The sequence below is a fragment of the Centruroides sculpturatus genome, unplaced genomic scaffold (assembly GCF_000671375.1).
Source record: "Centruroides sculpturatus isolate CEXI.00-Female unplaced genomic scaffold, Cexi_2.0 scaffold94, whole genome shotgun sequence".
NCBI lineage: Eukaryota > Metazoa > Arthropoda > Arachnida > Scorpiones > Buthidae > Centruroides > Centruroides sculpturatus.
The window spans coordinates 1,082,786-1,106,941 of NW_019384400.1; the positions used below are offsets into that span (position 1 = coordinate 1,082,786).

Consider the following 24,156-nt stretch of genomic DNA (forward strand, 5'->3'; position numbering starts at 1 on the left):
TATGGAAATTACACAAGATGATTTTTATTTACCTTCCAATTTACACAGTTATATTTAGAACTGCTTTTAAAAATTCTGTATAATGCCAATAAACAAAATGATGTATATCATGATTACATTTTCTAGATCTGATGCATATTCTGTATTTCAACTGGTTTTTTGTAAAAAGGCAATAATTTAGAAAAAATATTTTTTCAAAAATAAATTAGATAAAATAATCCTTTCCAAAGTACAGTCTTATTATTTCTTTAGATTTTTAAACAAATACTTTTTCCTTTTTAAATTAGAAATCAGAAAGAAACTAATTACTATTTGTCATCAAATTTTCTTTTAATTACAAAGGCTGTAATGTCTTCAATTTCTTTTTCGAAAAATACAAATCCAAGATATTTTTTCTAAATCATTTTTTTACCATATATTAGATTAAATGCACAGAATACTTACTATTATTTAATTACTGGTTGCATAAAAATCTAAAATATTAATCCTATTATAAAACAAAAATTTGTTAAAATTCTGATAAATATTTACTCTTTTGAAACAAAAATCAAATGTAATTTTGTTAAATTAATTTACTGAAGTTACATTAATTAATAGTAATAATAATGATTTAACATTTTAAAAGAAATTTTCAAATATAATTTTATCTTTTGGTAACATTTAGTACATTTTTCTATTGGTGCATAATGCTCATTTTACCTGAATTGCAAGCTTAAATACTGATGATAAATTAAAATTATATTAGTTTGTTAAGTTTCATATTAATAAATGCTAAAAAAAAAATAATAAAATAAAATAAAGTTACATTAATGAAAACTGAAATATTTCTAACTTTTTCGTTTAAGCATCTGACATTTTACTATTTACATTTTATATCTTGGAATTTATGTAAATGAGAAAAATCAACAATAAAGCCTGGGAATTAAAATGATGACTGTAACCCATGGGTTGCACATGAAACTTAAATGTGTAATCTTTATCATTCCAGAACAGACTGTCAACGTTTCCCGTTATTAAAGGTCATTGTCCTCACTGGTGTTTTAAAATTTACACCAGCTTGTTGTTGAAGTTGATAAGCCAAAGGATGTATCTTGAAGCCATATAATCTAAAAATATATAGATTTAATAAATGTTTTGAAATTATATTTTTACTCAGTTTGTAAATTCATAATCATAAAAAAAAACTATCTATCATCATTTGCTGTTGGCTAATTAAGAAAATTTGTAGTAATTATTATTTAACACCATTAGGTAAAACCTTACCTCGGAACAAATTGATTTGATGGTCGTTTTGGTCTGTAATCTGGATGAACCATGAAAAGCATGTGAGGAAAACCTGTACCAAAGTAAGCACCGTCCGTATGATGGTGACGAGAAGATTTGGGATTATAAACATCCAAACATTTAGGACAATATAATTTAACCATAGCTTCACCAGGTACATCCGATAATCCTAAATTTATTGTTAAGTATATCAATAAAAATTAAATAACGCTAGCAATGCAACAATTTTCTCACTCACTAATAGGTAATTAAAATATTCACTCACCAATAGGTAACATTGGCTGATTTTCGCAATAGACTCTAGGACAATATCCAAAATCACCGTTTTGATATTTTTCAAGCTGGTGTAATATACAATTTATATAGTAAAATATTAATTATTAATCAATATCTTCAAGTTATCAATGACAAAGTTGTAAATTAGCAAAAACAACAATTATCTGAATAAAATATTTAACAAAATTTGTATCCTGGACAAGAAAAAAATGTTATGGAATAAAAATTGTTGAAGCAGTTAGCAAATTAATTTATTGTTTGTTACAAAACAAATTCTTAACTTTATATTATTATAACTACTCTTATATAACTCACAAAAAATGAATATGAATAATGGAAATTGTAAAGAAAAATAAAAACTTTCACACTCAAACAAACAACACTAATATTAGAATAATTTATTATTTTAGTTTTTAATATATAATCTATTAGTTTTGCTACAGAGTGACCATAAAGGCTGGAAAATGTCTGTATTAATAAGTGTGTATTAATGCACTGCATTCATTGCAAATTTGCATAGTGCATTAAGTATATCATGCATTGCTGACATGGAATAACACTGATATTATTTATTGTAATATAATATAATCAATAAACCATTTATTATGTGTATTCACTTATTTCCAGACTTTTTGGCTAATCTGTAGATCTGTAGTTTGGCTAATTTATCAGATAAAATCAAATTATAAAATCAATATCAAATGAACCATTATATTTAAAGCAGCTTATGAGATGTAAAAATGCATGAAACTTATTGAATTATATTTAATATCAAATGCATAATCCATTTTAAAAAGTTTTTGCTTTTTATAAAATACAGAAATAGATACATTTATTAGTTAAGGATTCATTTGATTCTTTACTGCAGATAATATTAAATATATATATTGTGTTTTAGTGATTATTTTATCAAGTCGTATCTGACTCTTAGTCTGCCTGCATGCCTCTGTATTTACACTCAACCAAATGGCACTTTATTCTTCATGTTAATTTGTATTACTGATACTTTTGAAGAGCTCTACCTTTGAAAATTTGAAAATCTGGGGACAAAGAAATGGTAATAATTAGTGTGGAAGTGACAGGAATTACCTGTGACTCCACTGGATTGTATTTAAACAAAAATTCTGGATGAAAAGTACTTTCTTTGTTGACGTCAATTGGGATTTGAGACAGTGAAAGGACAGATATGTCTAATTTTGGTTGCACATTTCATCATTAAAAATGAAATAATTTGTAAGGTTAGCATACTCAAAGGTAAGAACTAGCACACATATCGATTTTATTATTGAATAATGTAAAAAGAATTTCATATCCTAAAAAACTCACAAGCTCATAATAAATATGAATATGTTTTGTAATAGCACTCATCTGGCATAAACAATTTTTATCTTGTTAATAATTGAAAGACTTACATGTTAGTAGAAAAACAGTGTGTCCCTCTAAACTGTAAAAAATAAGCTATTAACAAATTGGAATTTGTGCATCATCAAATTGTCTTCTAAAATACTTTCACTGTTCAGTTGCATGCCCCACAGGTTTTACACCCACATTATTAAAATGTTACATTTTAAAGTGCTGATGAATTGAAACACAAATCCTTCTTTTTCTCAAGAACTTCCTAATGGAGATATACTGTTTTTCCATCAATCTTCCTTCAACTGTAGTTATATTGATTGGCAAAACATCTCCAAGTATTATTATATATTGTAATTTTAAATTAAAATTCACAAATAAAACTATTACTTTTTGTAACTTCTGCAGTCCTCTTTTAACTGCACATCTGTATGACCATATCATTATAAGCTATCATTAGTCCTGTATTAATAGGAAAAATATGTTATGATCATCCATAATAACAAAGATTAGTCTTTAATTTGTCATTATCACATAGTCAAATATTATCTCTTTAAAAATACTTATATTAATTGGACATAATCACTGAATATACTGTTATTTCTATACATTGTATACAATCTATAATTATTGACTTGCATTTTTTCAACAGATATAAAAATTTTTCTGGAATGGTCTGTATCAATATATATAACCATAAAATCTGGTAATATAAATATAATAAAATATAACAAATCTGAAAGTTTTTGATGCAGTCTTATTAAGAATTTGATAAGTTTATATCCTCAACTTATTAATATGAATATATCTGTATTAATTTATTATTATAAATGAATGCATAAATAAATCTAAAACACTTAAAATTTTAATGCTTATTGTTATTTATAAATTAAAAATGTAGACAAATTTAGAATCATACCATTTGGGCAATTCCACGATTTGTAAGAATGTATCGAGCATGAATGAGACCATATAACATTTCAGCTGCCTGTTCTATAAGATCACTTTGATTTGGATTGTCTTCAAGTTCATCATCTAAAAATGAAAATCAAAATGTTTTAATCAATCATTCAGGCAAAAATACAGGAGGAAGGTCAAAGTGACAAACAGAAGATGACATTAAACTTTTCTGTAATAGGCAATATTCTCAACCTCTAATGTTTCAACATGTTTCTATTGTAATTAACCATTTAAAAAATTAGATTTTCAAACATAAGATGAATAAAAACAATCCTCTGATTTTATTTGTTGACGTGTTGAGTAATAATTAATGTTATTGCAATACCAGTTAATATAAATATCAAAAAATCCAACTGACAAAACTTATATTTAAATGGGCTAGCTGAAACAAATATTTTAATTCTACATAAATTATAAAATTCTCAAAATATTGTGAGCAACAAAGTTCTTGTGAAGTTGGATATTTATAAAAATTTCTTTTTAATACAGAGACTAAAAATCCATATATTTTGTTAAGGATTTTCAATCTTTATCTTACAAATCTGATATGTTTTTAAAAATGATCTATGATTCCTGTTTTCAGCTTGAGCATTTAGCAGAAGATAGAATAAAAGTGATCAGATTAAAACAGAGGTTGAATTAGCAAGAGTATACTTAAAAAAGAAATATGATCAACACAGGAATAAGAAGTTTAATTTTATTTATAATGCTAACAAAATTACAGTCAATCATTTACAGGATCAATATATCTATACTTTTGACAGTGTCATTCATTGTTTACATTGTTTTGTCAATAAGATCTTCCAATCAGTTAACTCATATAGATTAATGTAAACTAAACTATTGAATTGAAAAGATGTGCAGAAAATTAAAAAATTTTTTTGAAAATATCTTTAAATTTATTAAATGTTTCTTATAATATCAATTCAATGTTGAGAATATCATTTTTTTCACACTTTTTCAATTGTGTTTGTTAATGTATGTTTGATAGTTTCCATCCCCACACTAATAATGGAAAAAAAAAAAAAATGTTTAAAAACATCAATGAAATATAATAATTCAAGTAAAGATTCTTTCTTAATGCATTTTATTTATCTACAGTCAATCAATTCCTGCTCATTACTGCAATGATCTTGTTTGGCTTCTTTATTTGATTAAAGCAATTAGTTAATCCAGTGATTATTTCTGTCTTACGTAGTTATAAACTGCATTATCAAAACATATAAAATATTCTTTAAACAGCTTATTAATTTTTTATCTGTTATTTTGAATTGAAATCAATAATAAAGAAAAGCATCATTTAAACCACAAATATAAGTATGATTTATAATTTTTAGTTAATAATAACTAGATACATACTTTTACCTTTATCGGGAAAACATGATACATTAGAGCATTAATGATAAAAATCTGATAGAGAATTAGGTAACTAATCAAAAATTCAGTTAGTTCACAAACAAGTTTTAGTTTTTATTCTATAAACAAATAAAAACGATTATTATATATGTTAAAAAAAATACATACAAGGTCAAACAATTTACTTAAAATATAGTAAACCTCTGCTAATTTTGGACTTTGCATAACTGACAAATTTTTTCAAAACAGTAATTTAAAATTTCTTGACAAAATTAGAAAAATTATAATTAATGAGTGTTTTTGGTATCTGGAAATCCTTGTAATACTGTGTAAATTATTATAGTTAATAAGTTACAAAAGACTGTACATTGCTTACATTGTACTGTCATGAAATATTTTGAGCTCATTTCTTATAATAATAAATTCAGCAGTGTAATCTCAGCTCAGTGAAACTTCTGTATAGAGCTGATTGTAATAAATAACTGTCCTGTATATCCACTTTGTTATTTTCCACATTATTGGGGTTCCCACTAACTTGGAATTTCATAAACTCAAACAACCTTCACCTCCTATTAGTCTAAGTTGGCAGGGGTTTACTATAATATTGTTGTTATAAAATAAATGTATAAAATTACACAATAATTTTTCACACAACTTATTACTATTCCACAGAAGACTTAATAATTACAGATATAGAAAAGAAAAAAATTTTTTTGTTCAAAAAATACATTTCTAATAGTTAAAAAATCTAATCAACTTTCTTTAAATATATTTTTATAAAATTTTACACACCTGGTTCTAAATCTAAAATCATATCTAGAGCTTGTCTGTAATGCGGAACTTGCTCGCTAAGTCCTGTCAAATTAAATTTATCTTGAATGTAATCTTCATCAACCTACGAAAAAAAAATGTTCTCTTTTAAGATCAAATAATAATTAATAGAATGTTTGTTTGTTATAAAAATTATATTATATATATAAAATAAAATTTTATGACGAAAATATATAATAAAAGAATAATATGTAATTTATCGTGACTAACTGGAATAGTATTGATAAATGTTGTACTAACTGAAACATATAATAAATGCTAATTAATGCAAAAACGAAAAATAGTTGATTAAAAAAAATACGTATTTAATTCTATGATGTTATATTAAAATATTAAATAATTTTAATATTTTGTTTTTTAAATATCTTTAATATTTGATGGCTGAATGGCTACAGTAGTGAAGCATCAGCCTACCACTCGGGAGCACAAGATCAAATCTGGGTGTGCAAGTCCAGGAATTTTTCACGGCAGTCTGGTTTTAGATATGTCAAGCCCAATCTCTTTCCGTTTGGTCACCCCCATTGTGAGCCTGTCTGAATCTATAATGGCTACAGTAAAAACACTTTCTCAGTGTGCACAGATCAAAGTTAAAAGTATATATACATATCTTTATTATTATTTAGCTAAAAATGCAGATTTTACAGAGACATTTTCTTATAAAAATTTTTTACTCATCCTCTTCAGATAATTCGCAGCTTTTACTTGAGAAGAAACTGAATGATAGTCTGAAGAATGTTTTCTGGTAAATATATCACTTTGATTTTTTATGACTTATTCTCTTCATATAATTTAAATAATGAATTAATTATACTTCTACAATATCTATTTTTATTTTAAATGAATTATGGAATTTTGCCAGTTCATTTATTGCATTTTTTTATAAGTTAAATTTTCCAGAAAAGAATATATTTATTGGAATGTTAAAGTTGATATTTATCTCTCTCAATAAAATATATTCAGGAATATAACTATGCACAATGAAAGAAGAAATATAATTGACATTCTTCAAAATAAATTTAAAAAATTAGACAAAACAACAATAACTGTTCTTTGTTTAAAGTTTATAAATATTAATGTGAAAGTACTATTAATAGTCTGACAAAATAGTTCTACAGTAAATAGCTTTAAGCATTAGAAAAAAAATCAAATGCCACATTATTATAGAAATCAAATTTATTAATGGCATCATTTATTATTTGTACAGTAATCTTAAATAATGATAAATTATATATAACTAGTAGCCCTGGACACTTGCTAGTGGGCATTCTAGCAGCAGTGGTATAAATAATAAAATTCATATAAATAATAAATTCCTATTACAAATAAAAATAATAATATATACTGTTAATAAATAAATTATACAGTCGACCCCCCTATAACGCTGTTGATTATTCCATTTTATATGAATTTCATGTTGTACGAGTCACTTAGATTTCACAAATATGTGAACTGGGATGTGAACAGCTCACATATTTGTAAAATCTAACCGACTCCTACAACATGAAATTCATATAAAATGGAATAATCAACCGTGTTATAGGGAGTCGACTGTACTATTAATTTAAATAATAGCTGAAAATCATCGCTAGGGACATCTCCTAGTACACATTCTAGGCATTCCGTGACATGACAGCTATACAAACAGTGGGATCAATGGCTTATATAAGTAGATTGACTTATTTTAATGATTTCTAATTAAATTACAGTCGACCCCCCTATAAGATAGAGATACGTTCCATTCTCTAGGAATCCGCTTTCTTACGAATCCTTCCAATCACAACCCGACACGTGTCAAGTTTACGGACTACGGCTGTTTGAAAGATTTTCTTCCATAAAATTAATCGATTCTAGACTAATCCGACTCAACATTTCCAAAATACGTATATATTTTTTGGGAATAATCCGTATAAACTACGCTATAAACAAAAAATTGTAGGATTACTTACCGAGTGTCACCATTCGACATTGCCATTGCTCAACATTGTTTTCGTCGCGGAACAGCTCAGCAAAGAGCGGCCGATTTCTAACAACTTATTTTTCTGTGAAAACTTCGTAGAACTTCGGAGACATCATTAATATAAATAATTTTAATCGCCGTTGAATAAGAAATGTTTCTTTCACAAGAAATGTATAAAATTACAGTACTGTATTAGACTTACGGTACCTAATTTACATACTGACAGACGATAGTTAGCGTAAAAATCTCCGTAGCGTGGCGCCACGCTAGACGGCGGAAATTATATATTTAATTATAACAAAGTTACAATAAGTTAATATATAATTATATATACAGTACCTAATTTATATATAATTAATATATAATTATATGTACAGTACCTAATTTATATATAATTTATATAATACTGTCCAGACGATAGAAATCTCTCCGTAGCGTGGCGCTACGGACGGCGGGAAAGTAGTTCGGCTTCCCGATGACGTTTGAGGTGTTTATAGGGAACTTTTACTATTTTTTACGGATACTGGTAGCAATTTTTTCGTAGTTTTATAGGAATCGTAACTATAGGGACCGTAATTATAGGGGGGTCGACTGTATTAAAAATAATTACAATACTATAAAATAACTGTCAAGCAAAGATTCAGAATATTTTCAGGACCCAAAATTTCGCTGAAAATTATTTCATATTAGATCACAAAATAAAAACAATAATTATTATTACGTAGTTTGAAAAATTCAAATTAAATCATACAAATAGTCAAATAAGCCTATCATATAATTTGCTGCAACACTAAGCTAATAAATTAATGCAAAAGGTTTTAAAATTAAAAGAATGATTTAATCCAAGCATGTGTCACCATCATAGGATAACATACAAGATTATAAACTCAATATATTATGTTGATTAATAGAAATAAAATTGAATTTGTCACCATAAACAATCTATTTTCTATATGGGGCACTAATTAATGGTATTTTTGATGTCCAAAAATGCAAAACTTATTTAGGACGATGAGTCATACAATTCTTTTTTTAAAATATTTAAGAAATAAACCAATTTTTTGCAAAAAGATAAACTTTTTTAGAATTTTTGACTGACTATCATTATTTTTTACTTATGTTTTTAAAAATGTAACTATATTTTGATATTAATATTTTTTTATCTTATAATAAATCTACAAAAAACTATAAAAAATAAAAGAAAATAATGCTTATAAAATGATGATAAGACATATATTTTGCTATTTAATTGTGACAATTCAAAAAAAGTTTTTAAATGAAGATTATTCATTTATAAATTTTCTGCGCAAGGAACAAGTGACTATTTTGTTTTAATTTGAGCTGACAAAATTTCACTCATGAAATAGTGTTGAAAAAACTTAAAGTAAAAATGGATTTTATTTTTCAGTTTGTGTTTTATAGAAATTGAAATTGTGGTTCACTAAGCAAGCCCGAGTTGTCCTTACTGCAAGTGCACAACTACAGTAATAACTCGACTTAATCTCGTCGATTCATCTTTTGTTTGAGTGTTACACAACTCTTGATTACTCACCCCCCCACACTATTGTTCAGCTTACATGTTCGGGCGTGTCGAGCGGAATCGACGCATAGCTACAATTTATTTTGTGTTATTTATTTCTGTGTTTGTTATATCTACGGAGACTCGAGAGACTCTATGTGATGATTTCTTGTAACTGTGAATGAATCAAAAGACGAGATAAGATTAATGAGAACATTTATTAGCTTACATACATCCGACTTGGATTTTACACAAATTGCGAAATTATACCCCAACTTACGCGGTTATCGCTCGGTCTCACCTATTGATTAAGTTCAGGGTATTACTGTATATAAGTAGGCAACAATGTAACAAATAACTGAACTGATCAGAAAAAAGTAAATAATGTTTAAATTTCACTTTTAAAACATGCTACTTCACTTTTTGCAGCTTTTGTCATATTACTTTTTCTTCCACAAATTTCTCTGAAACTGAGCCACTTATGTGATCAGACATACTTTGCACCTCTACTGTCAAGTTATTAAGTAAAGTTCTATACTAACAGTTTATAATTACAGGTATACCTCGCCTTATGTCGGTAATTGGTTCCAGGAGAGGTGACGTAAGTCGAATTTACTTGTCTCCGAATCTACTTGTCACTAGGCTAAACCATAAATTACCATTCCCGGTTCTGTGTTTTATTTATTAATGCATTTTTAATAATATATGGTTAATAAGGATCTATTTTAAGCTTACAAACAAATAAATTTTAGTTTTTAATATAGTACAGAAAAAAGTAATCTAAATTTACGAATGCATGTACTGTAAATATAGTACATACTTATAAATGTATATATTTTAATATGATTTTATGTGCTTTAAATGCTTTTCTAGTGATATTACGACTTCAATATTTGTAGCGGACAGACGTAAAGTCAAATAAAATCACTTAAACTTGATTTTTATTTTTCCATATTTTGTTGTTAAGTTCCATCAAGTCGTTGTCGACTCCTGGTGACTGCATGGACAAGTCTTTTCTTGTCCATGTAGTTTTCTTGGCAAGAGTTGAGGAAGTGGTTTGCCATTGCCTTCTTCCTTGAATGATGTGTCACGCGCGCGTGGGGAAAGAATGCCTTCCGGGAGGACTTTTATGGGGAACTGGCCTCCTATTTAGTCGTTATTGGCAAGGAGAAAACCCGGAAAACTCCAAGCAGCCAGCCTGTCCGATCGCGGCACGAACCCACGACCGAACTTCCCAGTGTTTAGGGTCCAGTCACCCCCGCTATGAGCGGCAACGGAGACCACTCGGCCACTGGTGGGCCATTTTTTCCATATACTTTTTTGACAAACGATGTAAGTTGAGGTATACCTGTACTGTGATTGTGTTATATATTTAGAAATTGTTTAATATTTAAAAATATCTATTCCAAAATAAAACCTTAGTAGTACTGAAATTCATAATAAAATCAAGCAAATTTTAAATCATATATACTTACTTCACAAAAGAATTCATTACCCCGAAGACCACAAAACCAAGAAATCCATGAGACTTCCTCTGATGAACTCATCTCAATTATTTAATTTTCACAGTTCCTAACAGTAATAGAAAATTATCATTAATCAAATTTTTTCCCTATTCAAGCTTTTTGGTTAAATAATATACACTTTATTTCTTATCATTTAAGACATAACCCTATTTTATCAAAGATTATTTAAAGTAAAAATATTTTTTAATTAAAACATAAAATTCTAATTTAGAATTCAGTATATATACTATTTTTCCTTCAAAGAAGCATTTTACTTAAGGTTAAGATTTATATATAAAAATAAACATAATAAAACACTAGCAAACATTTTACTTCAATGCAGCATAATTAAATGCCGTATCACTTTACATTCCAATATAGAATGTAAAATGATATGGAACTGATGCAGACCTATCACTAGGTCAAAAACATTTGTCTGCATTGAATTAAAGTAATAACCTATAATCAAATTATTTTATTCCAATTCGTCTAGAACCACTATGTCAAAATTACAATACTAGTGTTATTATCTGTAACCTATTACTGTACATCCACTTTTTGTTCATTACTTTATTAGATATAAGATGATTTTTTAAAATGAATATTTTGGAAAAAAAATCTGTTTTGTACAGTAGGATACACAGTAATATATAATATATTAAGTGCAGTGAATATGATGCTAATTCTTAACTTTCTAATCATTTTAATCAAAACACACAATGTGTAATTTAATTTTGGTTACTATAAATAATTTTCTATCTTAAAATTGATAGTGATTAACAAAATCATCAAATTGATAAATCATTTAAGATATGAATTTTAAACAAAAAATAAGGCCATTTATTATCTATTAATACTGGATTACTATGCAGAAGTTTAATATAGAAATAAGAATAAAAGCAAATTAAATTTAAGCATTTTATTTAATTATTTCAGAAACATTCCTGAAAATAAAACTGTTTAATTTCTATTTCTATTCTATTCTATTAAGACATTCATAGTTCCATTCTATTGTGAGAGCAAATTTGGTGAAGAATTTTTTGTTCGATTTAGTTTTTTGTTAAAGTTGTTTTGCTAAACTCAAAGATAATTAAACTGTTTCCCACAGAATTATTTCCTTGTTGAAGATGATACATCAAATATGTCACCTGGAATCAACGAGTGAAAATGTGACTATTGGCCCTGATGTACTAAACCTCCTAACGAAGTCATGGGAAAAACCCAGGAGGAGCCCCCTAATAAAAGGGAGGGGGTGACAACAAGCTGGAGCAGTCGTCATCAGCCCATTTTTTCTTAAATGTGTGTACTGAACCGTCATTTTAGCTGTTGCCACTCACCGCCACCCAAGAAGTCGAAAAAAAGAAAGGGAGGGAAAAAAAGGATTACCCTTCAAACTGAGTTGCTGATCTTTTCTCGATTTGTGCATCGATATGACTAGGACTCACGAGTATTTTAAGGTATTTATCATCTCGCAAACTTATTGTAAGCTCTCTCTCTCGGTCAGGGTTGCATTAGGTTTACCTCTCTCTGTCCCTCTTCTTTTAGCAATTGTGCTAAGCGTCTACGATACATTTTAGCAATTGTGCTAGCTTCTGAAATGATCAAAACCTTGTAAATGATATACCGTAGAACTTTTAAATAATATCTATCAATATATGGATATTTTTGTTAAATGTTAAGGTGTGGAGTGTACTTCTTCCGGTTGTTTCCATCCGCCTCCATTCTGAGTCCGGAAGCCCACAAATGTGACCGCTCATGTGAGAAATAATGTAATGGCCATCAAGATTTCTGTGTCTTGTAGACACAGTGGTGTCAGTCCTGACAAGGTGTGAAGGAGGTACTGACTCTGCAGTCACACTATCATGAATGTCAAATTTACATTATAAAATAATATAGTATTCAAGAAATTATCAATTTTGCTTTTTTATTATAAAATATCTGCAAGACCATATCAAAACTCGGTAAACTGTTAAAATACAGTATACTCTCACTAATATGGATATTTCTTGACACTGCACAATTCAATGCATCCCATCCAGGATTACTAGATTGAACAATTTATCACAAATTGGGCAATGTTTCAGGCAGTTTTTCATGTTAGTAAACAGAGTATTTTTTACAATCTTACACTCAGGTTGCCTATATCTGTTTAGTATTAGAAATCAATATGTACTTCTTGCAATATTTTTATATTTTATTAAGTATTTACTATAATATAAAATAAAAGTTTAGTATTCAACTTAGTATATAACATACTGTAATACTTTATGGACATATATGTATATTCTTGCTAATCCCAGACATCTCCGTGAAAAAAATTGTCCAGATAAACAATAGTATGTTGTAGTGCAGGTGAAACCACACCCTACACTACAACATACCAGGCGTGCTTATGGTGCTGCAGTACTCTTTTGATACTAAAGCAATCAGTTTTGTTACTTGAAAATAAATATAATAATGCATATTGTGACTTTAATTAGGTTATTAAAGTAATTCTATGGAAAGTAAGTAACATTTTCCAAAAACAATAGGAGGGCATATTAGTCCCCTGAATCTGCCTTGAGCAGCACCTATATTCTGAAAATCCTAAATATTCCACTGTTGTACTGAGAAATATTATATTTTATTAAAAAATTGAATTTTAATGATTCTTACCTAATACCAATTCACCAATATATAACCAGAAAAATTTCTAAATTTATTGTCAACAATCTTTTTTGAGAAATAATTTTTAAAAAACATATGAGTAATGAAAAATAAGTAAAACTATAAATACAAAAAGTGATAAAAACCTTAAATTAAACAATAACTACATATTTATCAATACATCAACACAAGTATTTATAGAGACAATCAATGCAAAACAAAAAAAAAATTTAATGCAATAAAAAAATTTAAATGTTTGCTAATCTATCTTGGATATAACAACATATCAATACTAATATTGTTGGTTGTATGTATTGGAAGTATCCGAGCAATGAGAGAAAGCCCTTGCGACTAGGAACCGGGCCCTAGTCGCAAGGACTTTTTCTCTCATTGCTCGGATACTTCCGATACATACAACAAACTGAAACGCGTCAAGTCTATAGCATCTGCACATGGGTACCACTAATACTGTTGTATTAGTATTTACATAATTCTGAAATAAAACGAACCAATGATTTGTTCCAAAGTTTATATTTGAAAATGAGAAATATAAAGTAATTTCACTTCATCCAAAGCACGTACAAATGCCAAACCTGTCTAATATTTACCAGAAGTAACATTTAGTATTCCAGTCTATTTTACCCAGTTCAAGTTAAAAATTTCAGCCATTTAATAGCTATATTTAGATTTTCAAACAAAGTAACTATCATGAAATAAAAGTTTAAAAACATTTGAATAGGTTACAAAATTAGAGTCATATATTAGAAAATTAAATTATATATAAAATATGACAAATGATAAAAATTATATGTAACTCTATAAGCTAGATAAACAGATGTTAAAGTATTCTCCATGAAAATTATTATAAATGTATACAATCCAATTTTTTTCAAGTAAGTTTAAATTACTTGTGTTTGGATTAACATCATTAGTTTAGAGCAGCATATTTGTAGTACAGAGTATTTGTTAGCTCATTTGTATGAAATAAATTAAATTTTTGAATTACTCCTTAAATTCTTTGAGTATCTTAAATTTATTCTACTGATATTAATACAAACTAAAAACAACTCATACCAATGCTTTAATAAGAATAAGAATGAAAATTCTCCACTGTAGTGGTCAATGTCAAAACAGCAAAGTTCAGGAAAGAGGTGGAAATCACTCAGTGTTAAATCAGGGCTATATGTTGGGTGTTTAAAGGTGGTAAAGACTACCACCCAGCTTGGAACTTTTTTTAATGTGTGAAGACTTCCACCTCTTTCCTGAATTGAAAACGTGGCTAGGAGGGCAAAGGTTTGAGACTAATGATGATTTTCAAAACAATGCCGTTAAGGCCATTTCAATTCACTGGTGGCAACATTCTATGAAGACGGGATAGAAAAGCTCATCCACAGATATGACAAACACCTCAATGTTTACAGTGATTATGTCAAAAAGTAACCATGTTTGTACCTAACTTTCGGTAAAAATTCATTTTGTTATTTACACTTCTTTTTGTTTTATGGACCAAAAAAAATGCCCTCATACATTAATGAAGCTTAGGGAGCTGCATATCAGGACCTCACAGACAGTACCGTATCTAGCCGTTCCTGTGCCCTGTGCAAGAATTCGCATTTAGGCCCCTTAATTAATTAGGTTTGGGAAAATAAACCAAATACATGCATTTCAAGCCTTCGTTTCAACTGGGCCCTGTGCGGGTGCACCTGTTGCACCTGCCTAGTTACGGCACTGCTCACAGATAATATGTTGCTTATGACTGATTTATAGCATTTCTTACCTGAAGTTGGATTAACTGCTTAAAAGCATTTGCAAGAATTTTCATTTTTATTCTAATTTTACTCCATTCAAGCATTGTTGTCATCTTTGAGCATTGATAAACAGGAGGAAAAAAATATAAAATGAAGGAAAAATCAAATAAATGTCTCATGAAAAATGCACTTCTAGAAATATAAAACAAGGTAATCTATCTACTGAATATTCTGATTAACTAATAAATAATAAAATAATTAAATGAAATTCATTTCTCTCTTATTTTATTTTGTACAAATTTTCAGAAAGTTTACTTTGATTAAAAAACAAAACCATATAATCTTGTTGTTAAATATATTGAAAATAAAATGCGAAAAAACGTACTGTTAACCTTTAAATTATCAATGAAATATAGGGAGTCAAATAATAACCTTTATTAACTAACAACTTTCAAAAAATACTTCATCTTTAGAATTATCTGATTTATAATAAATGGGTTTCAATTTTTGAATTCTATTTTTTTATTTTTTTTTTTAAATTAGTTTAAATTTCATGCTTCAAATACAGTTCAATGATGATTCTAACAGTCTTAAAACCATTGTCTAAAAACTGATTAAACTTATTAGTTCACAATATATTTTTTTGCTTTTGTTTAATGCTATAAACTTTTCCATAAACTCAATTAAAAAATATTTTATAAAACCAAATAAATGCATCATTTAGATTATTTGGTTAATAACCCATATTCAAAATTTCAATCCCTATTCACTTCTTTTCAGATTTTTACATTATTTTCTCTTTTAAAAATGTTTTCTTTCCTTAATTCTTCTGCTAGGTGAACTAGAAACTTATCTGTTATACATTGTATTATTCTAGCTTCAGATCATTCAACTTTGATGTATTTTTTATGCTGTATTAGCTAAAGTAATTGTGTTATTTCCTATTAGAAAGTATTGCTGATGTTCTAATTTTCTTTTGAAGACTTCCTTATATTTATTTTATATTTCATTTTTTCTTTTTTACTCTTATTACTGCTTATATTTTATAAATATCTGATTTTTCACCATTAACAAATTTATCTTTTTATTTTGAATTTAATAAATTCATTCATTACCTTGGTTTGAACAATATTAAACTCATTTAGTCTTCTCTTTAATTTCTTAACAGGTTCATTACCCTATTATCAATGTCATTTATCATCTTTCAAGAAGCTCATTGCATCATTCTTTCTGCTTAGTTCAAAAATTTTTTTAAAACATGAGGATATTTCAAAAAAATAATGCCTTTTCTTTTCTACTGCATTCATTTTAATTCAAATTTGAAGACAATAAAAATAAAAAATAGCAGAATTATAAAGTACACCCTTTTTCTCTCCCACAGCATTGTTCAGACAGTAACTGTCATCTTGCAGGCAAGCAATGTAGTTAGTTTAAAAAGGCATCATCAACTACAGAGTAATAGAGAGCTGGGGTATAACTGTTTTGAATTAAATGATAAAAACTATCATAATCCATACTAAAATGTTTGAAGTGTATCACAAAGATTGTATGAATTATTCAAACATTTGACAATGGTGCAAAATATTCAAACAAGGGTGAACAAGGCTACATGATGAGCAGCTATCAGATGCATGCACAGATGATTGTAGAAAACATTTCAGCCTTTGGTTGGAAACTTTTGCCAGATCTAACTTACAGCTCTGACCTAGTGTCTAGTGACTACCACCCATTTAATCCTCCCCCAAAAAAACAGTTTCTCGGCAGGAAGAAGTTTGAAACAGAGAAACAAAAATCTGGAGTTTAACTCTCAAAAAACAGACTTTTGAAAAACCAGTATTGTCACCTCATGAAACACTGGGATAAGTGCATAAATCTTTACAGTTCTTACATAAAAAACAAAATCTATACTTATATTTTATTTTATATATTCATTTTAAATAACATGCATTATCTGAAAAATTTGAAAATTAAAAAGGTATTACTTTTCAAAACCGCATTGTATTTTGACAATCTTCTGGAATATCAAAAGTAGCTCACTGCATTAAAAATATATTTATTTCGTTATGGAGAATGTCTTGTTTAGAGAAATAATGTTACCATAACTATGTAGTTTATTTTTTTTATGCATACTTGTTGATTTCTTTTATTTTTCTTCTGAATACAACATATTCATATGAATATGTATGGGCACTGTCTCCTGATATTAGTCCAATCTTTGACAAATCTAAATTCTATCCTATGTATTATACAGTTAACACGGATAATCCTGTTGTTTTAAAAATGTATACAATGCAATAAACCAGTACAGTCGACCCCCTTATAACACAGTAGATACATTCCAGTTCTTATGAATCCATTTTCTACGAGTCCAGCCAATCACAGCTTGGCAAGTATGCAGTTTACGGACTATGGCTGTTTGAAAGGTTTCTTCCATAAAATTAATCGATTCTAGACTAATTCGACTTAACATTTCCAAAATACGTATAATTTTTTGGTAATAGTCCATATAAACTATGCTATAAACAAAAAATTGTAGGATTACTTACTGAGTGTGCACCGTTCAACTACACTGTTGCTTAAGCTTGTTTTCGTCGTGGAGATTGTCATCAAATGGTGCTCGTGTGCTTCCTGATAAATTATTATTTTTGCGAAAAATTCGCTGAACTTTAGAGACATCATTAATATAAATATAATTTTTATGGACGTTAAATAACAAATGGTTTTTAGTAGGTCCACTGCTCGTTTAAACTCAACAGTTTGTACAATATTCGCTATTGGTCTAGATTCGACCAATCCTGTCACGACACGAGTCAGCAACGATGTTTTACAGAATTATAGGAGTTTTTTTAGCATGTCTGTACGAATACTGTCGCAATTTTTTCGCCGTGAGATAGGAATCCGAACTATAGAAACCAGTGTTATAGGGGGGTCGACTGTAGTTAATATCTTTCTTAGCTTATAGATCAATCTTTGGTTAATTCATACTGGACAGGACAAGACATACTGTGACTGTGATTTCCTGAAGATTTTCTTAAAGTACCTTAATAATACATCTTTCAAATATCTGGTAGATGTGTCAATTTTCCAAACAAGTCTAACTGCCCAACTACTTTTATGCATTTTAATATAGGTAAAGAGCCAAGGAAGAAAATTGTAAACCAGATTTTTGACTTCTAGTTCTTCAGATAATTTGTTATTTGCTGATTTTTTTAAATAAATTGGTAATTTGAGTTGAATCTTTCTTTAATTTATTGCTTCTAAAAATAGAATTAAAAAAAAAAAAACAATTCAAAACTATTCAAAAACTATGCCTTAAATCAGATAACTTCTGAAAACAAGATGAGAGTAATTAATTAAACATAACATTCTACTCCTACGATAATGACTAGTTTTCATCAGAAATAAAATGAACTTAAAGACAATTTTGACATTTTCTTAATCTATACTATTATTATAAAGAGGTAATGTTTGTATGTATGTTAGCAGGGATGCACAACCTTTTCTGAAGAAGGGCCAAATTAGGATTAAGTTTACTGACTGGGGGCCGGACCTCCAAGTGATTAATGCGATGGCTGAGATTGGATGCTGGCGGCAATCTTCTTGATGTCTAGCGTAATGGCAGATGTTGAAACAACCAGCAGATTTTCCAAATTCTCGTTGGTTAACCTGTTCCGTGTTTTGCACTTGTTTAAATTCATAAGCGAAAACGCTTGNCCCCGCGGGGGAGAGGGACAGGATTAAGGCTTACTGTGAAAAACTTGGCTTCTATTATACTATTTTAGATGCGGGTTTTTGTGTTTTTGATTGTGTTTTAATAGGGTACGTCAGGAGAATGTACACTAAGAAAAAATTTTCCCCCACGGAGGAAATGTTATACATTTATAATAGATACATTTTGAGCCACAATAAGGCGTGGCGGGGTCTGCTAGTATAATATATAAATATTATGATATAATTAACATAATTTTCATCGTTTACCCAAATGTGATAAACTTTCATAAAATTCTGTAATCTTTTCTTTTAATTTTTATTTAAAATTACAAATATAATATAAAATACAAGCAATTATTTATTATGATATTGTCACAATGCCAGGCTGCAATTTTTAATCATATTTTTGTTTAATTTAATTTAAAATATACACTCTCCACCTCAAATTAATAGTGTTTTTGCCCCTGTACATCATACTTTCCTACTAGCAATAGAGTCACACCAGTCATCTAACTCATTTCAGGGGAAAACTTTTGAATTGAAATAATGTGACTTTCAGTCCAAACCAGAAGTTCATATATAGTTAATTGGGGCCTCCTGCCCCTAAGCTTTCCATATCTAGTCTTGACTTTATCTATCTAACTCTGTTCTCAAAATTAAGGAAGAACAGACAGTAGACAAACGACAGTGGAAATTTATAAGTGTACAATTTTTTTTTTTCAAATTGCAGCTCAATAGAGAACAACTTATTTTCCAAATAATATGTTTATATAATGAAATATTTAAATATTTTTATGAGAATTCAAAATAAATTTGACAATGATGTATTTTTGCAGGAGTGACAAAATAATCATTACCTTTTACTCAAATATTACATGATGGATAGATATTGTAATTTAAATCTTGCCACTAAAATTGAGAACTAATATCTATAGAATCTCTATTATTCAAGCCTACTGTAATTTACTCCAGTAAGTTAATCTAACAGAAAAAATTTGGACTAAACATTAACTGAGACCGGTAATCTATAATGTCTTAAAAATAACAACACAATCATTAGTTCAGGTTCAGCTATATACTGAAATAAGTGGATTTTATTTCAGGCTATTTAATTTCTAATAATTTAAATAAAAAAAATCCAATAATAAAATCTGGCAAGTTTCTATAAATATACTGGAAGATAAAAACCAGAAGAAAATTTGTTTTGGACACTTAACAAAGTTATAAAAATATTCAAAAAATACATCTTGGACAAAAATGTTCGCTAATAAGGTATCTGATAAAATTTTTATATGAATTAAATTATGGTAGAGGTTTTATAGTGAATAATTTTACAAAGTATCAAGGAAATATTGCTGACTTGGTATTGACTGAAAATGCTTTATATAATCAATCTACAAAGCTTCTGAAGATAGAATTCTTAAGGTCTAAATTCCAATACATCTAAAACAAAATATATGCAATTCCTTTTTTTTTTTATCATCTTTTAAATACACTTAACATATTTTTTTCCAATTAAAGTGATTACTAACTTATATCACAAAAATCTTATGATTCAGCGGGAAGTTTTTGAGAATAAACATTTTTTACTGTCTTAAACAGTCATAATTAAGTTCAAGTATGGAGTGCACTTTATTTTCACTCTAACATTTGCATCCCATCACTGTATTCCCCACATATGCAGTCTAACTTCATGACCATTTAAGACTGTTCGAGCATTCTTTTTTCCAAAACTTCTTCCTGGATTATAAGGTTTTTGTAATTTAAAATACACTGAACATTACATATATTTCAGTCATATCTAGTTAAATTGGTAATCTCTATTTGAGAACATTAAAGAGCTTTACCTCAGAAGATAAAAATTACTGAACTTATTAAAATAGCTTTAAACAATAAATATCTCCCATTGTGGAACAAAGTAAGACTGTTAATAGAACTTTTACTACATCTCAAGCCAATTCTTCAAAAATAACACAGTATACAAATTGTGTAGTGTGTTATTTTTAAAGTAAGACTATTAAAAACAGTGTCAAATCCAAAGCTTTATTTATTTAAGCAGGTGGAAAAACTGGATTGTTCAAAATAAACAAATAAACTAAACATTGATAAATCCAGTTACAAATTTATTGAAATAAAAATGTTTTCTATCAGATTTTACTGATCTTTCTCGGTTACGAGCTTTTTGACTTCTTTAGAATGTATAATTACATTTATAAAGTTTTCCAAATAAATAAAGCTTTATTTATTTGAAAAACTCTGTTAATTTTAAACAAACACAAACAGTTTTTAAACTAGAAGTCAACCAATGCCATATGTCATCAGGATAGATAATGGTTGTAATACTAATAAATTATGAAACAATTTGGTACTAGAGGGAGGCATTAGGCACCATCTCTTAATAAATTTAGTTATTAGGCTATATAATGGCTTAATTAGTATTATAGCCATTATATAGCCCGAAGACATACGGTATTGGTTGGCTGGTAGTTTTATAATGTATCAAGTTTTAGCGATGATGTTTGTTTCCAGTTTTTAAACATTATTAAGTGCTGACACTCCATAACATTGGCACTTAGTAATGCTATGTCTATAATTTTATGCATTTTAATACTTTTATTTCAAATTTAAAATATTCACGTAGGCCTAAGTATATTTTACATCAATCAGCATTATTTTCTGAAGATTACTTTGTAAATATTGTAAATATCAAAACACTTAAATAATTTTTTTCTTGTCCAAAGTTTTTTTTTTATTTATTTTCATTACAATGACACCAGAAAACCAAACTCTCTACTATTTATATTTAATATATGTGGTATAAACCTAAAGTTACCAGATGTCCTTTATCTCGAAGGAAAATTCTTATTTTAGCTAAACTGTCCTTGTCCTTCATCGAAACCAGAATGGACACAATTTGTCCTTTATATTTATTTCTTAGTACCTGTGTTTCGTAATGGCAGTGGCAGATTTCCATACAAGTGTATGCCTATCCCTATAATACTTGTATATCAATCCTTATCCTTTCCCACGGGAAGCTACAATTTACCATTAAATATTTTAAATTCGAAATTAAACTAAAATTGGCAAATATTTATATTCAATGTGAAAACAGATTTTTTTAATCAAAATCTAAAAAATATAAACATAGCATTTAGTATTAACTAAAAAAATCATTCAATTTTACTTTTTTGTGGTAAATACTTTACTCTAAAGCAGTGGTTCTTAGGTTTGTGGAACGCCTGTGTTCTGCGAAACACAGGCATTCCACAAACCTACCTTGAGTGTTCCACGAAAGAAGAGATTTTAAAGTTTTTATTCAAATTTATTCCCATTGCTATATTCGTACACAATTCCATGTTTTTATTTTATTCAATAGCGAGGTTGAGGCTGAAGTTTTAAACGCGAAAATGTGTACATCGGACGTTCAGCGCCGCTTTTCTGTAAGCCTAGAAGTTTGACAATGGTGTTTAGATAGTCAGTGGAATCGTGCTCGACATTCCAAATATCATTGTCAAATGTCTAGGCTTACAAGAAAGCGGCACTGAACATCTGACGTACACATTTTCAAGTTTAAAACTTCGGTTTCAACCTCGCTAATATATTAAAGTTTATTACTTTATTGCTTCATTGTTTCCTGAGAATAGTAAACATGGAATTGTTTATCAATATTTTAATATATTGATGCTAATGCTCCATGTAATAAGTATATAGTGTTCTGCAGCCTCAGAAAAGTTGAAAACCACTGCTCTAAAGCCTTAAATTATTTTCCAGTAACAGTTAATTCAAAACAGTTTTTTAACTAACATTTTCAGTCTTCAATTAAAGATCATCTTCATCAGATCTTGATTCTATATTCGTTGACAGAATGCTTAAATCAAACAGTGATTTTTTTGAAAAATTTTAAATAATTTTTAAATGTAGAAGCTTTCTTGCATTTAAAAATTATTTAAAATTTTTCGAAAAAACTGTTTCGAATTAACTGTTACCAGAAAATAATTTAAGGCTTTAGAGTATAGTATTTATTATATCATTCCAGTCCAATAAATGGTGTTTTATCTCTTTGTGTTAGGATGTAACAGAGTTAAAGTTGGAGAGTGGTAGCATTAATCATTTTTAAAGCTTTCTTTAATTCAGTTATAGAAATCTGGCAATCCCGTGTACATCTCGTCCATCTTTCTTTTAAAATAGATGTTTTCCATAAACCCAATTTTGACTAAAATGCTTCATCCAAATGTAATTTGTTTAACTCAAAAAGCATAGTTTTGAATCAGAGAGTCAAGGACCTTTTGGTGAATTAATGCAATTCCAGGAATTAAGTTTTACTTAATTTTTTTTCCTACATTAAAAGCATTGTAGATAAAGTCCAGCATTCAATAAACAGTCAAAATGTGAAATGTTTTGTTTATAAAATTAATTGTAATTATAAAAAAATTTGAAAATACATATTTAAATATTTATAACTTTAAAATAGTAAAAAATTTTAATTAAAAATATTTTAAATGAAGAAATAAAAATCCATATAACTTGATTGAAATGGATTTAATTAACAAATTAATTTTAAAATTAAAATAATTCTTTTATTTTTCAATTGTAGATTAACACAAGTGAAAAGACCATGATCCACCATTAATTTAAATTTTTGAAAAATATAAAATTTTAAAGATAGTTTCATCCATATTTTGATATATATTAATTATTTTAAATCGAATTTAATCTTAAATATATAAATATTAAAAAATTTAAATGCCTTATATTAAAAATACAAAACAGTAAGAAACCTTTTTCCTTCTGCGATCCTGAAGATCAACACGACTGGATCGAAATAAATGGCGAAATGAAACATATAAATTAAATTAAATATATACTTAAAATAATATATATAAATTAATTTATAAATAGAATAAATAATACATTAAAATTTTATTTTAAAAGCAAATCTTAATACTTATTATAAATTTATATGTATATATGTATTTTGTTCCGTTTTGTTATATTTCGCCATTTCTTATT

General features: G+C 27.9%; 1 protein-coding gene across 1 annotated transcript; it reads right to left on the bottom strand.

Annotated features, from left to right (window-relative positions):
* Positions 1-27: 27 nt before the first annotated feature.
* On the bottom strand, positions 28-23,996 carry LOC111618640 (casein kinase II subunit beta). The gene is made up of 7 exons (XM_023360202.1): positions 23,925-23,996; positions 11,012-11,108; positions 6,022-6,124; positions 3,833-3,948; positions 1,550-1,625; positions 1,264-1,453; positions 28-1,106 (listed from the first exon to the last, which is right to left on the bottom strand). Exons 2-7 carry the CDS (start codon positions 11,081-11,083, stop codon positions 998-1,000), a joined length of 666 nt encoding a protein of 221 aa, XP_023215970.1. The 5' UTR covers positions 11,084-11,108; positions 23,925-23,996; the 3' UTR covers positions 28-997.
* Between the last annotated feature and the right edge of the window lie 160 nt (positions 23,997-24,156).

Bases quoted from the DNA above. Each gene is read 5' to 3' on its own strand.
- LOC111618640 (XM_023360202.1), bottom strand. From the start codon at position 11,083: ATGAGTTCATCAGAGGAAGTCTCATGGATTTCTTGGTTTTGTGGTCTT. The intron at 6,125-11,011 runs GTAAGTATATAT...TTTTTTTCGTAG, and splicing joins GTAATGAATTCTTTTGTGAA to GTTGATGAAGATTACATTCA. The intron at 3,949-6,021 runs GTGTGTAAAATT...TTTCATTTTTAG, and splicing joins GATTTTAGATTTAGAACCAG to ATGATGAACTTGAAGACAAT.